The 14,185-nt window shown below is 41.6% G+C and overlaps 2 protein-coding genes and 1 long non-coding RNA gene across 9 annotated transcripts in view; 2 read left to right on the top strand and 1 right to left on the bottom strand.

The window, feature by feature from the left end:
* CHD8 (chromodomain helicase DNA binding protein 8) overlaps positions 1-4,249 on the top strand; it is a 61,555-nt gene extending 57,306 nt beyond the window's left edge. For 6 of the 7 annotated variants that reach the window (XM_042942641.1, XM_042942644.1, XM_042942647.1 and 3 more), the window contains 3 exons: positions 189-368; positions 766-882; positions 3,269-4,249. In XM_042942641.1, the coding sequence (XP_042798575.1) occupies positions 189-368; positions 766-882; positions 3,269-3,835 (864 nt within the window). In that variant the 3' untranslated portion in view covers positions 3,836-4,249. The remainder of the gene's footprint in view (positions 1-188; positions 369-765; positions 883-3,268) is intronic. The other variant, XM_042942645.1, reaches the window with a different exon arrangement.
* On the bottom strand, positions 1-4,533 carry LOC122222292. Its single transcript, XR_006203689.1, has 2 exons — positions 4,365-4,533; positions 1-421 (listed from the first exon to the last, which is right to left on the bottom strand). It is a non-coding gene; the product is annotated as an uncharacterized LOC122222292 (long non-coding RNA).
* Positions 4,534-5,341: 808 nt separating this feature from the next.
* Positions 5,342-14,185, top strand: part of SUPT16H (SPT16 homolog, facilitates chromatin remodeling subunit) — a 39,717-nt gene continuing 30,873 nt past the window's right edge. Inside the window, exon 1 of the mRNA XM_042942649.1 lies at positions 5,342-5,575. Coding sequence (XP_042798583.1) covers positions 5,510-5,575 — 66 coding nt within the window. The 5' untranslated portion in view covers positions 5,342-5,509. The remainder of the gene's footprint in view (positions 5,576-14,185) is intronic.

The following is a 14,185-nucleotide window of genomic DNA, read 5'->3' as shown; positions in this document are numbered from 1 at the left end:
TGAGTGACAGAAAAAGTCTTTAATGTGATGATTAGATTTTTTTTATTCCTACTAATTGATGAAGGCAGTTGGGATTAAGGGACTAGAAGATACTAGAATTATTTTATGGCTACCATTGGCTCTACTCCCCCTCCCTCCCTGCCCCAAAGAAGAGTATGTGCTCATGGGGGTGGATTCTGGGTTTGCAGCTGGAGGTGGAGTGCATGGAAGAGCCTAATCACCTTGATGTGGACCTGGAGACCCGGATCCCTGTCATCAATAAGGTGGATGGTACTTTGCTGGTGGGTGAGGATGCCCCTCGCCGGGCTGAACTGGAGATGTGGTTACAGGGTCATCCAGAGTTCGCTGTTGATCCCCGATTTCTAGCGGTGAGTGGCAGTTCCATCCAGCAAGATTTAAAGTCATTCCCTTGGTGTTTAAGCTGTGTGAGAGGGAGGAAGCATGCCGTATTATGTCATCATTTCTGTATCTGCCAAATCAGAATAATAATACCTCGTCTTCCCAACTCACAGAGTTGTAAGGATCAAAATAAAATAAGTTAAAGCACTTGCTAAACTAAATACTAGGCAGTTATTTACTGTTGAACTATTATCTGATCACCTGATTTTGGGGGGAGAGATCAGCTTAATGGCAGTTTCCCACCAGGACTAATCCTTTCCTTGCCATGCAATAAGCATGTATTGTCAAACTAGACACTAGTACCTTAATAATTACTCCAGGGAAGATTTTTATTCCTCTAGGATGACTGATCCTTTTCTATTTCAGTATATGGAGGATCGCAGAAAACAGAAGTGGCAGAGATGTAAAAAAAATAATAAGGCGGAATTGAACTGTTTGGGAGTGGAACCTGTCCAGACAGCTAACTCTAGGAATGGGAAAAAGGTGAGTGAGACTGAGGCGTTACCACTCTGTTCCCACACTAGATGTGACTGGAGAAATTATTTGATGCTATGTTACTTACCTTTTTAACAGTGTATGAAAAAAATTTATCTTCAGTCCACCAATCAGAAAACCAGAGTAATTTTATTGGTTTTAATACAGTCCTTTAGCATTGTCATCTCTACAATAGCATAAAGTTCTAAAAAGTAACTAGCACGTCAAGCATATTAAAACACAAGAATTAGTAAGATGTGTTGGAACATTCAAGGCCTTCTGCTCTTCTAGGGATTGACTAGGGAGTTTTGGCAAATCTTTAACCTTTCAGTTTGCACATCCTGAAAAGTTGAGGGTATTGGAGCAGATAATCTCTTAAAAGTTTTAGGATCCTGTTTATTTATTTATTTAAAAAAAAATTTTTTTTTTTTAACGTTTATTTATTTTTGAGATAGAGAGAGACAGAGCATGAATGGGGGAGGGTCAGAGCGAGGGAGACACAGAATCTGAAACAGGCTCCAGGCTCTGAGCTGTCAGCACAGAGCCCGACGCGGGGCTCGAACTCCCAGATTGTGAGATCATGACCTGAGCCGAAGTCGACCGCTTAACTGACTGAGCCACCCAGGCGCCCCAGGATCCTGTTTATTTTAGAAGGGACTTGGGGGCTACTAAGGAAAATAGTCATAGCGTTTCCCAACATGGAGGAGTTTGAGAATCACTGATAATAACGCCAGTAATGGAAAAAGGAAAGGAAAACATGTTTTATAGTTTGAAACAACATTGGTTATTCCATTATTTTCAAATGTACTTATGCTTTTACCCCAGTTATAGGCCTTTTGGTAGATTAAGTGCTGATAATCCTTTCTACCAAAATATAACTGTAAAAGTTTCTCTTTGCTATGTTAGCCTTACTTTGGGCAGTAATTATATTTTTTAAACATATTAAATCATGGTTTGTTTGGGAAGCACTTAAAGTGATAAGTACTTGTATATACTCCCTTTATCTAATCATCCCCTTTCATGTACATCTTTACATATATATGTAATATGTATATAAAAATACAATGTATCTTTTAGCAAAGTCAGTTTCCAAATAAACATTATCTTTTGCATTTAACAAATTGAGATCATTATTTTGCACATTATAGTAATTTGTGAGGGGCATTTATGAAGCTTATTTTTTTTTATTGGTAAAAGTGGTTTCATATAAGGATTGTTGGCCATAGAAGAATAGTTTAATTTTTCCTCTTATCCTCCATGGGACCAAAAGTGTGATAATAAGCACAGTGGTTGATATGTGAGACTGATGGCTGAAGGCTGGATCCTTCTCTGTCTTGAATTTCACGTTACAGAGCAGCTTCATAAAAAAGGCTTTTCTCCAGTATTACCTATTTTTACCTCAAGTATTTTGTTATTTCTTTATAGTCAGTTGAAACAAAAGATCCTAGGGAGTCACAGAAAATCATAATATGACTAGTACAGAATTTTTGATGTAGACAGAATTGATCGTATATCTAGCACTGCATTATTACTTGTAACTGTGGGAGTTTAGGTGCTATTACAGTTATATTTTAAAAGTCTATACAAATACGGAGTATTGAGAGGTTTATCTCCAAATCAGAAAGGTATATTCCCGTGTCACGTGTTAGAGTTAGATTGGTAAATAGAGTGCAGAGATATAGGCACCAACTGTCTGAGTTTAATTCTAGGTTACCCAGTATTGTACTTAGGTCTAGCAAAGCAGAGGTACTAGTTCCAGCTTCGGTATACTTAATTAAAATTTACAGTCAGAACATCTAGAAGAAGTGACTTAAAATTCAGCAGATAGGTTCTTTTTATCAGTGTGAACAAAACTTAAATTTCACGAGGAGCTACCCACAGTCTTTTTGTTGTTCTAAACATCCAGGAGTCTTAACCTGACCTGTCTTTAGTTTACCACACTCTGATATTCTAATGAGTGATAACTTTGTGAATACCAATATAGTCGTTCTGCACTTCACATGATAAATTTCATGTGAACAACCTGCCATCAGTAAAGTATACTGTGCAAATACTGATTCACTCATTGGCTTACTCAGGCCCCTTTAATTTCTTAAAGGTAAGAAATGGGCGGATGGACTAAAGATACAATGTAGTCACGGAAAAAAGAAAACTCTGGTTCACATGAGTATCAGTATCAATTCCTTGATCTTAGCTTGGGCCTTGCAGTGCTTCCAGCAGCTACATCCAGCATTTCCTCCTCCTTATTACCATCAAGCCTTATCTGAATGTGCTTGTTTTGCTGCTCCTAAAGATAGAGTCAGTGAAAAAGAATTTGCAAGCTAGGGCTCTGTTGGCTTCTATTTTGCTTTTTGACTTTCTTACTTGTTTACCATCTTCTTTTCCTTTCTCCTAGGGTCACCATGCTGAAACTGTGTTCAACCGGGTTTTGCCAGGGCCTATTGCACCAGACAGCAGCAAGAAGCGGGCCCGTAGGATGCGACCAGACCTTTCTAAGATGATGGCCCTGATGCAGGGTGGAGGCACTGGGTCCCTGTCTCTGCATAATACCTTCCAACACAGCAGTAGTGGCCTGCAGTCTGTGTCATCTCTGGGTCACAGCAGTGCCGCTTCTGCATCTTTGCCTTTTATGCCGTTTGTGATGGGTGGTGCAGCATCATCCCCTCATGTAGACTCCAGCACCATGCTTCATCACCACCACCACCACCCCCACCCCCACCATCACCACCATCACCATCCAGGCCTGAGAGCCACTGGCTTCCCTTCTTCACCAGCCACTACCACCTCTGGTACTGCCTTGAGGTTGCCACCACTGCAGCCTGAGGAAGACGAGGACGATGAGGATGAAGATGATGATGATGATTTATCTCAGGGCTATGATAGCTCAGAAAGGGACTTCTCACTCATTGATGATCCTATGATGCCAGCCAACTCAGACTCGAGCGAAGATGCTGATGACTGAAGCCCCAGCATGGTCCCCATTGCTTGGGTGGCTGCTGTTATTTTCAATTACTCTGGCCCTTGGACTATGGAAAAGTGGGAGGGGCAGGGGAGATGTGGGGAAACCCAGGACTCCAGGAGGTGAAAAGGAAAAAGAAAACTTGTACCTGATTGCTTCCAAAATTGAGAGGATTGGGTGGGCAGGGGGAACTCCTAAAAAAATACATGACCACTTCCTCATTTCTGGGGAAGGAAAGGAGACTAGAGCAGCTGATGTGCTCACCCCTCCCTAAACCCCTCCATTAACCACAGACTATGTAGCGCTGGCCCTAGCCTCTGGCAGAGCCTGTTCCTGGCCGAACTGTGGATACAGCTGGAGGGTCAGGAACTGTTACCTTCCTTCCCCTTGGCATTAATAAATTTAAGTTAATCCTTTTCCACTCTTCCTTTGTTCTATATTTGCTCAAACCCAATATAAAGGTTAATTTTGAATTCATGATGGGTAATTTCAATACCATTTCCAAAGTTCATTATCTCTCATACAAAGTTACCTTGGACAGGACAGACAAGTCGTCTCCACTCCACCAAAGGGCATATGTTAAGTGTAGTCCAGCTTGCTAAAGGCAAGGCAATTATTTAATGTAAATAGTAGGCAAATGTTCAGATTCAAACTCCCAAGTTCTTAAATGAGGAGGAAGAATGTTGCCAAGGAACCATGTACATTTTACCTGGAATTAACTGAAATAACGGTGCTTTTGAGAAGCCTTAAGAATGGTGTCACTTCATGGACTGTGGCAAGGGGACAGGCTGACCGGAAGGAACGTTGTCAAGATTTGAGCCGGGTTGGGGGGGGGGGGGCGGAGACTGGGTTGTGTTAAGCCCCTCAAGCCATTTGTTTCCTACAACTCTTCTCCCACCATCCCAGGGCTCAGATGAAGCCTGGGCATTTCATTTCCTTTTCTAAGGCAAGGTCCTTTCACCATAATTTATTGGTAGGGTGCGTTTTTTTCTCCTCGGTTTGTTCTCTGTATGTGCCCGGAGCCTCAGACCCAGCGTCCCACCACGAAGGATCCTTCTAGACCAGGAGCTGCAAAGGGTTTTGCTTCCCCACCCTTTCTAGGAGGGGAACGCACCCAGCCTTCCCTCTCCCGTCCCACGCCAGCTCCCGCTCTTTCCGCTTCCCCGGCATTTGTCGGTGGGTGGGGCCATTGCAGCGGCGCGCGGCAGCTCGTGTGGGGCGGGGCACGTGTGGGGCGGGGCAGGCTCGGCAGGCCTCCCGCTTCCTTCGCGGTGCCCCGCCGCTGCCGCCTCCGCCAGAAGTTGGAGCTCCTGCAAACCGCAGCCCGACTGAGAGTGAGGGCGGGGCGGAGCGTCACGTGATGACGTCGCTTCGCGTGCGGCTGTTGCTAAGTTGACAAGAAAACCCCGCGAAAATCTAGACTCTTTTAGTGTTGCACATTTTGTTGATTTTCCACTGTCTTTCTTCCTCTCCTTCCGCTAACCTCCGGAGAGAGGATTAAAAGAAAAAAAAAAAAAAAAATCCAATCGCTGTCGGGACCCGGAAGCGGAAAGGGCATCTTTGAGGTCGATACTTCCGGGTCACTGGGAGAGTGCGGGATTCCGGGGCCGAGAGCGGGTGGCGGATCCGGGACCTCGCGTGATTCTCGGAACCCGAGCAGGAGCGGCGTCTGTGGCTATGGCTGTGACTCTGGACAAAGACGCTTATTACCGACGAGTGAAGAGACTGTACAGCAATTGGCGGGTGAGATAGATCCCGTAATTTTCCCTGGGGAGCCCCCCTCTGCCATCCCATAATAACCCCATTTCTCGGCGCCCTTTTTTCCCTTTCCGTCGGGAATTCCCGGGTTCAGTGTCGCGCCCCTTTAGTTGCTGCAGGACCATTCACCGCAGGCCGCCCCCAGCGCCGCCCCGGAACAGGGAATCCCCCGCAATCACCCTGCCCTGCATCCACCACCATCTTCCCCGCGTGCTGGCCCCCGTCATGCATAACAGCCTCCTCTCACAATTCCTTCCCGCCCTGGAAGAGGCATCATCCTTCCCTCCCACTCTGTGATCACGTCTTGCTGCCCCCCTCCTGCAGTGTTCATACACACCCACGCACTCGCTCTGTCCTTCCAGAATCCGAGTATTCCGCCCCAGGTCCCGCCAGAATTGGCAACCTTCTTCGTAAAGGGTGGATGGAGGGGCCAGCAAGATGTGAATCCGGCTTTTCGTGTTTATCGTTTGCGGGGCTTTTGCTGGAGTTCAAAAAAAAAACAAAAAAAAAACCGCTCACGCGCAGCCGTCTCATGTTCTAGGCCCTGCTGTGGGTAACACAGAAACCCTAATGCTGAAAACCTGCAAGCATTAGTAATGCAAAAACGATGTGATGCTTAAAACCTCACTAGTTTTCCTCTTTGGTAGAGTATCCGGGGCACGTGTTGAGAAAAAGCGCTGTTGCAGTCTCCAGTGTTTTAAAGGTTGGGTAATTTTGCCGCTTGAGAAACGTCCACGATTGAAATTTATTTTTATGAAAGTAATTTATCAATTCATACATTTGATTGCGTCCTGTGGTGCAGGCTGAGCTGTCGAGCTTAAGTCTGGCCTCTGAACTCTGTCATCCAGGGAAGCTAAAACTAATAAAGACTTTTTAAAACCTGAAAAATGTCCTGACAAAAGTGATCAGTTCTGATTTTCAGCATGTAAATTGCCGTTCAAAGAGACCCTCCACTAAAAACCAAGCTATTAAACTTGGTCAGTTACCTGCCAGTCATATTAAAGGTTCATGTGTCTTTAATTCTTTGAAGGTAAATGTGTTAGATAATTGAAAGTAAAACGGATTCTTTGTTGCATTTTTATGAAAATAAGGACTTAATCCTAGAAAAATGCTGAACATAGTTTTATTTTTAAGATTTTGTATTGGTTAATTTCTATCAAATGTTTTCACAGTTTCTTTCACTGTTACATTTTTAAATAATGCACGTTACAAAAACTTTCTGGGGCACCTGGGTGACTCAGTCCGTTGAGCATTGAACTCTTGATTTCAGCTCAAGTCAAGATCCCAGGGTTGTGAAAGGCTCCTCCTCCCTGAGCTTGGAGCCTGCTTAAGAGTCTCTCACTCCCGTTGTCTGTCTCCCTTCCTGCTTGCTCACACATATGCGCTCAAGCTCACTCGCTCAAGCTCACTCCCTCTCTGGTGCTCGTGGGCTCACTCTCTCTCTCCCTCCCCCTCTCCAATAAAAAAAAAGTTGAGCATTCGACTTTGGCTCAGGTGGTAATCTCATAGTTCTTGAGTTGGAGCCCCACACCAGGCTGTCTGCTGTCAGCACAGATCCTGCTTTGGGTCTCTGTCCCCCTCTCTCTCTGCCCCTCCCCCACTCGCTGTCAAAAATAAACATTAAAAAAGCATGCTGTGAAAAAAAAAAAATGTGTTTTTAAAAAGAAAAAAAAAACTTTCTGAAAGTTGCAGTATTTTTCAAAGATTGATGTACAAGGGTGCGGTATATAATAAATATAAATAAATCAGAAACTCTCTCTTCCACTCATATACCCTGAAATTATACAGCTTAGATGTGTAGGTTGTTCCTAGTCCCAGTAATTAAGAGTTTATCAGGTTATTCTTCATCTTCTCTAGATCATTCACAGAAGCTAAGATTCATTTAGTCAGTGTTCCATTACGTGATTGATAAATGCAAAGCATGAGACTGGGAAAAACTGGAGGCCTAAAGACAGATTGGCAAACTTAATAATATTAAGTAGCAGTGTTTAAATCAAGGAAAGTTAAATTATAGGCCCTTGTTTTTTGTTCCTCAAAAATATTTTTGAGAGAGAGACAGAGGGAGAGGGCGCAAGTGAGCAAGGGGCAGAGAGAGGGAGAGAGAGAAAAGTGGGGCACAAGTCCACCCAAAGCAGGGCTCCAGCTCATGATGTGGGACTTGAACTTACGAACCATGAGATCATGACCTGAGCCGGTCAGATGCTTAAGGACTGAGCCACCCAGGCACCCAGAAACCATTAAGGTTTATCCTGGCCCTTCTACTTACGTCATTTGAAGAGGTATGTTAAATGTTAATAAGAACTGGTATTGTATAAAGTTATGTGTCAAGTCCACATGAAAATGTACTCATTAGCAAAATTTGTGGCTAATTATTTTGAAAATCTTATTTGAATAAACTTTCTATTTTCTTATAACTGTGAATTTTAATAATTATGTCCAGAACCCACCTGTAGAATTCCTTTCTGCATCATAGTCTTTCCAGGTTACAGTACTTCATTCTGACCTGCTTAAACAAAGATCATGGTTGTCGGGTAAATTCTGGTTGCTTATTCTCTTAGCTGTAGCAGAAAGATAGTGAAGTATATAGGTGCGTGCTATATGTATTTTTTACACTTTTTCCTTTTTTAATAAGAAAACTAGCCTTGAGATGCAGGAATAGCTTGAACTATACAGATCCCAAGTCTTGTATTGTCCATACCCATCTTCAAAGAAATATCCATTATGAAAAAAATTCACAAGCTAGAAAATTTGTTAGTTGCCACATCCACTTTTTTGTTTTAAATACCTGCACGCATAAGCTTTTCAGAACTGTGTGATTGTGTGTGGTAGCTCCAGCTCTCTTCAGCCATAGAGATTAGTGGAGAACCAAAAAGCTACTAACCTTATTTTGTTTTTTAGAGAGAGAGCATGAGCGGGGGAGAGGGTCAGAGGGAGAGAGAATCCCAGGCAGGCTCTGCACTGAGCTAACGTGGGGCTCAGTCTCACGACCTGGGATCATGACTTAAGCTGAAACCAAGAGTCCAGCACTCCACTGACTGAGCCAGCCAGGCTCCCCATGTTTTGTTTTGTTATTTTTAATAAGAACAGGAGCTAATGTGACTTCTAATCTCACTTATCTGCAAATTGAGTTTGGGTTAAATACATATTGTGAGGCTACTGCAAATAACATATTATTTTTTATTACAGTTTTCATTAATTTATGTCTAAAAACAGCAACATCACACACTTCTGTTTGAGTAGAAATTTCCAAAACATTAGTAAGTATATAGTGTCATTTTAAAGATGAGAAAATCGGCTCAGTCGAAAATCAAACAGGAGATCTTCGTGACAACTAGAACTTATTACTGTTTTGTGACTGTAGATGTTGGAGTCTAGTCCAGTCCTGCCTCTTCTATTTTAGATCAGAACTTGCGTGAGCAGCAAGCATTTGCAGCCCTTGTCTATTTCTGTGTTAGAAAACTCCGGGTAGTGGCAGTGGATCGTGAGAGTGGGCTCTGGGCTTCTCCTCTCCTCTTATACTTAACTGGGTCCTTATTTAGGGCTCCCAGCCTTTTCAGGATTGTGATCATTTTTAACCAGGTACTGTGATTAGTACTGCATGGGGTAAGAGGTGAAGGAGGTTAGTCTCCATTCTGCAGTTCAGCTGCTTTGAGAACCGAGGGAAACAATATCCAGGCACACCTAGAACCCTACCTCTTAGGGCATCCTGCTATGTGTGAACCTTGACTTTAGTCATCTGCCTTTTATCCCAAAAGAATTATGTCACCGTTTTCAAAAGGAAAGCCAGTCCAGTGCGTTCACTCACGTGCCTGTATGCCACGGGTCAGGATGGAAATGATGGGTGGCTCTAACCCTAAAAAAGAAAGTTTGTGTCCATGGAGAAAACTTTATGCTATAGTGTCCGTGCTTCGCTCAATTGGTGCTTTCTGACTGCTGATTTTTGTGTTGCGGACGAGTGTCTTGTTCTGGATTGCTCTCCAAAAGTAGACAGTTACCTTTTATGGCTTAGGAAGGTTCTTTAAAATATAGGCAATTCCCATGCTTCTTTCATCAAGATATTGGGTTATTTCTATCCATTCCCATTCTTAATGGCTCTTTTATCTTGAGTGAGGTAGATAAAGGTTTAAGTAATGTGTGGGTCCCTTGACTTCAAGAAGAGGAGGCTAGATGGAAGTAAATGCCTGAGCAGGTTGGGGTACATTTATTCTTGCATGCTCAACTTTTATAGTCTACTCCCGTTACTAACTTTCTTACATTTTTATCCCTGGTTACCAATTCTCGTGCCTGGCATGTAGTAGCCACTCAATGAACGATGGTGACAGTTTCTGAGCTTTCATGCATCCTTGCTTGGTTCGAAGAGGCTTCTGTCCAGGCTACATATAGGTGACCATAAGTTCTTCCTTTCCTGGTACTATTCACCTGTTGTCTCTATGTAATTATTAATGGCACACCTTTTTATTTATTCTCCAGATTGTCTTGGTATGAATGACAAATTATATCCTGGCTATAACCCGGTACTTCAAAAATGTTTCCTCTTTTTAGTGCAATACCCATTTGGTTCAAAGGGAGATAGTTGTTCCTCTGTCATGGTATTTCCCCAACTTTTATTATTCTGATACCACCTTCACAGTTTCTGCTTATTCATTGTTATCTATATGTACTTTGTACTTTGTTACTTTTAATTAAGTAATAACATAGGTTTTTAAAAAAACAGGTAGTTCTGAAAACCTTAAAAACCAGTCAACTGCCTCAGAAGCAGTTACTTTTAGTTCTTCTGCTTCATATTTTGAAATGCTGTCTATACATTGTTATTTCTTGAATTGTCAGTCTTAGATATTAACTGTTGTCTTGTTTTGGTAGTTTAGGATTTAAATTTAACTTTTGTATTCTGTCACACTTCATTCCAGCTTCCTTACCTCCTGATACTTTTTAAATCTTTCCCTGACAGGGTTGCCTGGGTAGCTCAGTCGGTTAATAGGCTCAGGTCACGATCTCGTGGTTCATGAGCTCCAGCCGTGCGCATCGGGCTCTGTGGTGATAGCTCAGAACCTGGAGCCTGCTTTGGATTGATTCTGTGTCTCCTTCTCTCTCTGCCCCTCCCCCAGTCACACTTTGTTTCTCTCCCTCTCTCTCTCTCAAAAATAAATAAACATTAAAAAATTAAAAAAAATAAATTTCTCTGGGGTGCCTGGGTGGCTCAGTCGGTTAAGCGGCCGACTTCGGCTCAGGTCGTGATCTTGCGGTCTGTGAGTTCGAGCCCCGCGTTGGGCTCTGTGCTGACGGCTCAGAGCCTGGAGCCTGTTTCGGATTCTGTGTCTCCCTCTCTCTGACCCTCCCCCGTTCATGCTTTGTCTCTCTCTGTCTCAAAAATAAATAAACATTAAAAAAAATAAATAAATCTCTCCCTGACACATTGTTATGGAAAACTTCAAACAGAGAGAAAAGTCAAAGATTTTTACAGTGAACACCTGTGTACCCACCACCTACATTAATAATTGACATTTTATTATACTTGATTTATCACATATCCACCCCTCTTGATAAGTTTTTTTTTTCACAATTTTTATTAAAATCAGTAGTAAGTTTACATTTTTATGCTCATGTAGATACTTTCACTGCTGGGTGAAGTAATAAAGTACAATTACCTTTCCTATTCTCTACGATTCATTTTTCCTGACACTAGTGATTGCCTAAATTTCTCTCTTTTTTTAAATGCTCCTAGCCCTAATTATTTCCTTCAGGCCTGTCATAATCTTCTCAATCTTTTATTTTAAAATTGTCACACTTGGGGCATCTGGGTGTCTCAGTTGGTTGAGCATCTGACTCTTAATTTCAGCTCAGATCATGATCTCACTCTTTGTGGGATCAAGCCCTGCATCAGGCTCTGCACTGACAGCATGGAGTCTGCTTAGAATTCTCTGTCTCCTTCTCTGTCTCTGCCCCTCCCCCACTCGTGTTCTCTCTCCAAATAAATACACTTAAATTTTTCACACTTGTCAGATATTTTATTAATTCTGTGTTGGGTTTTTTTTTTTTTTTTTTAAGTTTATTTATTTTGAGAGAGATAGACAGAGAATCCCAAGCAGGCACCACGCTGTCAGTGCCCAGTGTGGGGCTCCATCCCATGAACCGTGGGATCATGACCTGAGCTAAAATCAAGAATCCAGATGCTTGACAGAGCCACCCAGGCGCCCCAATTCTGTGTTGTTTTTTTAGCTTCACCACCATTCCCCTCCCCCAACCTTACATTATATTGTTCTATCTGTACAGGTTGTTCTCCAAGCCTACTGAACTTGGGACTTTCCAATATTGGGTCCCCTATATCCTACAACCTTTGTGTTGATTTTTTTTTTCTTGTAAGAGCATTTTCTCTAAGCTTTTTAAAGGATATAGAGAATATATGTTTCTTAAGCGGTTGTGTGTCTTAAGTTTTATTCTGTCTTCACTTTTGGTTAATAATATAGTTAAGTGTGATTAAAATTCAAGGTTGAATTCAGCTCAGAATCTAAGCAGTCATTCGGTAGTCTTCAAACTTGCAGTATTTTCAGAAGGCAAATGTGTCTCTTTCCTGATTCAGTATATATGGCCTGTTCTCTCTGAAACATTTCAAATCCTCTCTTTATCCCTTGTGTTTTGAAATTTCACTGCCTTCATAGGAGCCTTTTTTTTTTTTTTCCTTCCATGCATTGAATTGGGGGGGCGGGGGGGGGGGTTCTGTTCAGTCTCCAGGCTCAGTGCCCTTCAGTGTTAGATTCATTCACTGTTTGATTACTTTTTTCCCTCCATTTCCTCAGTGATCTTTTTTGTTGCCCCTGATATTCCCCTTCCAGAGCTTTAGACCGCTTGACTTAAGTTTGTTGGCTATCTTTCAGTTTTGTTTCCTATCTTTGTCCTCTATTTCCAATACTGCTTCTTAACTTTATTTTCCCACTTACAGATTTTTAAAATTTTCAGCTATTTTTAATTTCTTCTTAATCTCTACTCTCGTTGTTTCATGGATATACTATATTTATTTTATAGGAGGTGTTTTTATTTAATTTTTATCTTCTGTTCTCTGTGTTGTCTGTTTCCTCTGAGTTTCCTTGATTCCTCTTACATATTGGAGACCTCACAGACACCAAAGTAAGACTTGGCTACCCATCCGTATTAAGAATAAAATAATAAGACACTGGTTGGCAGCTCTGCATGGATGGGGCCTCTCAAAGAATAGGGGTAACTGTAGAGTGAATAGGCTCACTTATTCCATGGAGGACCCCCAAATGTCAGTATGTGAAGAGTTTTCTCTGAATTCAGTGAGGACATGCAAAGAAAAATCTTAATTCGTTCCTGATGGTCACTCAAAATACAGACTTTAACTTTCTAAAAATTAGTACTTGCTTCTGCTGTGCCTAATATCTGAAGCTAGAGCCTTTTTGAGCTCATTTTTCCAGAGATTTTTGCTAAAGGATTAGGTGTTGTCTCAGGACTTTCAAGAACTGGGGGGGGCAAGAGGCAGGGGAGTCCCTCTCTTAAGCTTACTGACCAGACCTTCCGTTTTTAGCCCTGAACTCACCCAAGTGCAGTATACTCCGTTCCCTTTCCCTGATACTTGGTGCCTCCAGAGTTTAGCCCCCTGGGGCTCTTTGAGATCTGCATACCTTACCATTGAGAAAGCTTGTCAGGCACTTGGGGTGCAGCTACCATAGCTCTGCTTAGTTGTTTCCCACTCATGTCCTCTTTTATCTTCCAGAATCCTGTTGAATTCTTTAAATCTAACTATATTCAGAAAGGATCCTTTACATCACTATAAATGGAAAATTGTGTCACTTTCCAAAATTAAAAAGTAAAGATCATATAAGCACAACAGCATTATTAAATTCTACCAGCTGTTAAGGACTAGCATTGAACAGATATGTTCTTTTTTAAAAATTTTTTTATTAAGCTTTTATTTTAATTTCAATATAGTTAACATACAGTGTTATATTAGTTTCAGGTGTACAATATAGTGCTTTTATACGTTACTCAGTGCTCATCATGATAAGTGTACTCTTCATCCCCATCACTTATTTAACACACTTCCCCACCCACCTCCCTTCTGGTAACCATCAGTTCTCTATAGTTACGAGTCTGTTTCTTGGTTTGTTTCTCTTTTTTTTTTCTTTGTTCATTTAGTTTCTTACAATTCACATACTAGTGAAATTATGTGGTGTTTGTCTTTCTCTGACTTACAATGCTTAGCATCATACTCTAGTTCCATCCATGTCATTGCAAATGGCAAGATTTTGTTCTTTTTTATGGTTTAATAATATTCCATTATATATATATATGTGTGTGTGTGTATATATATATGTGTGTATGTATATATATGTATATATGTGTGTGTGTGTATGTATATATGTGTGTGTGTGTGTATATATATATATATATATATATATATGCCATTTCTTTATCCATTCATGTATCAGTGGACACTTGGGCTGCTTCCATGATTGGGTTATTGTAAATAATGCTGCAATAAAACGTAAGGGTACATATATCCTTTCAGATTAGTATTTTTGTATTTTGGGTGTGTAAATACCCAGTAGCGTGATTACTGGATCAGAGGGTAGTTCCATT

Source organism: Panthera leo, chromosome B3, assembly GCF_018350215.1.
Source record: "Panthera leo isolate Ple1 chromosome B3, P.leo_Ple1_pat1.1, whole genome shotgun sequence".
NCBI lineage: Eukaryota > Metazoa > Chordata > Mammalia > Carnivora > Felidae > Panthera > Panthera leo.
This window is presented reverse-complemented; position numbering and strand designations above follow the sequence as displayed.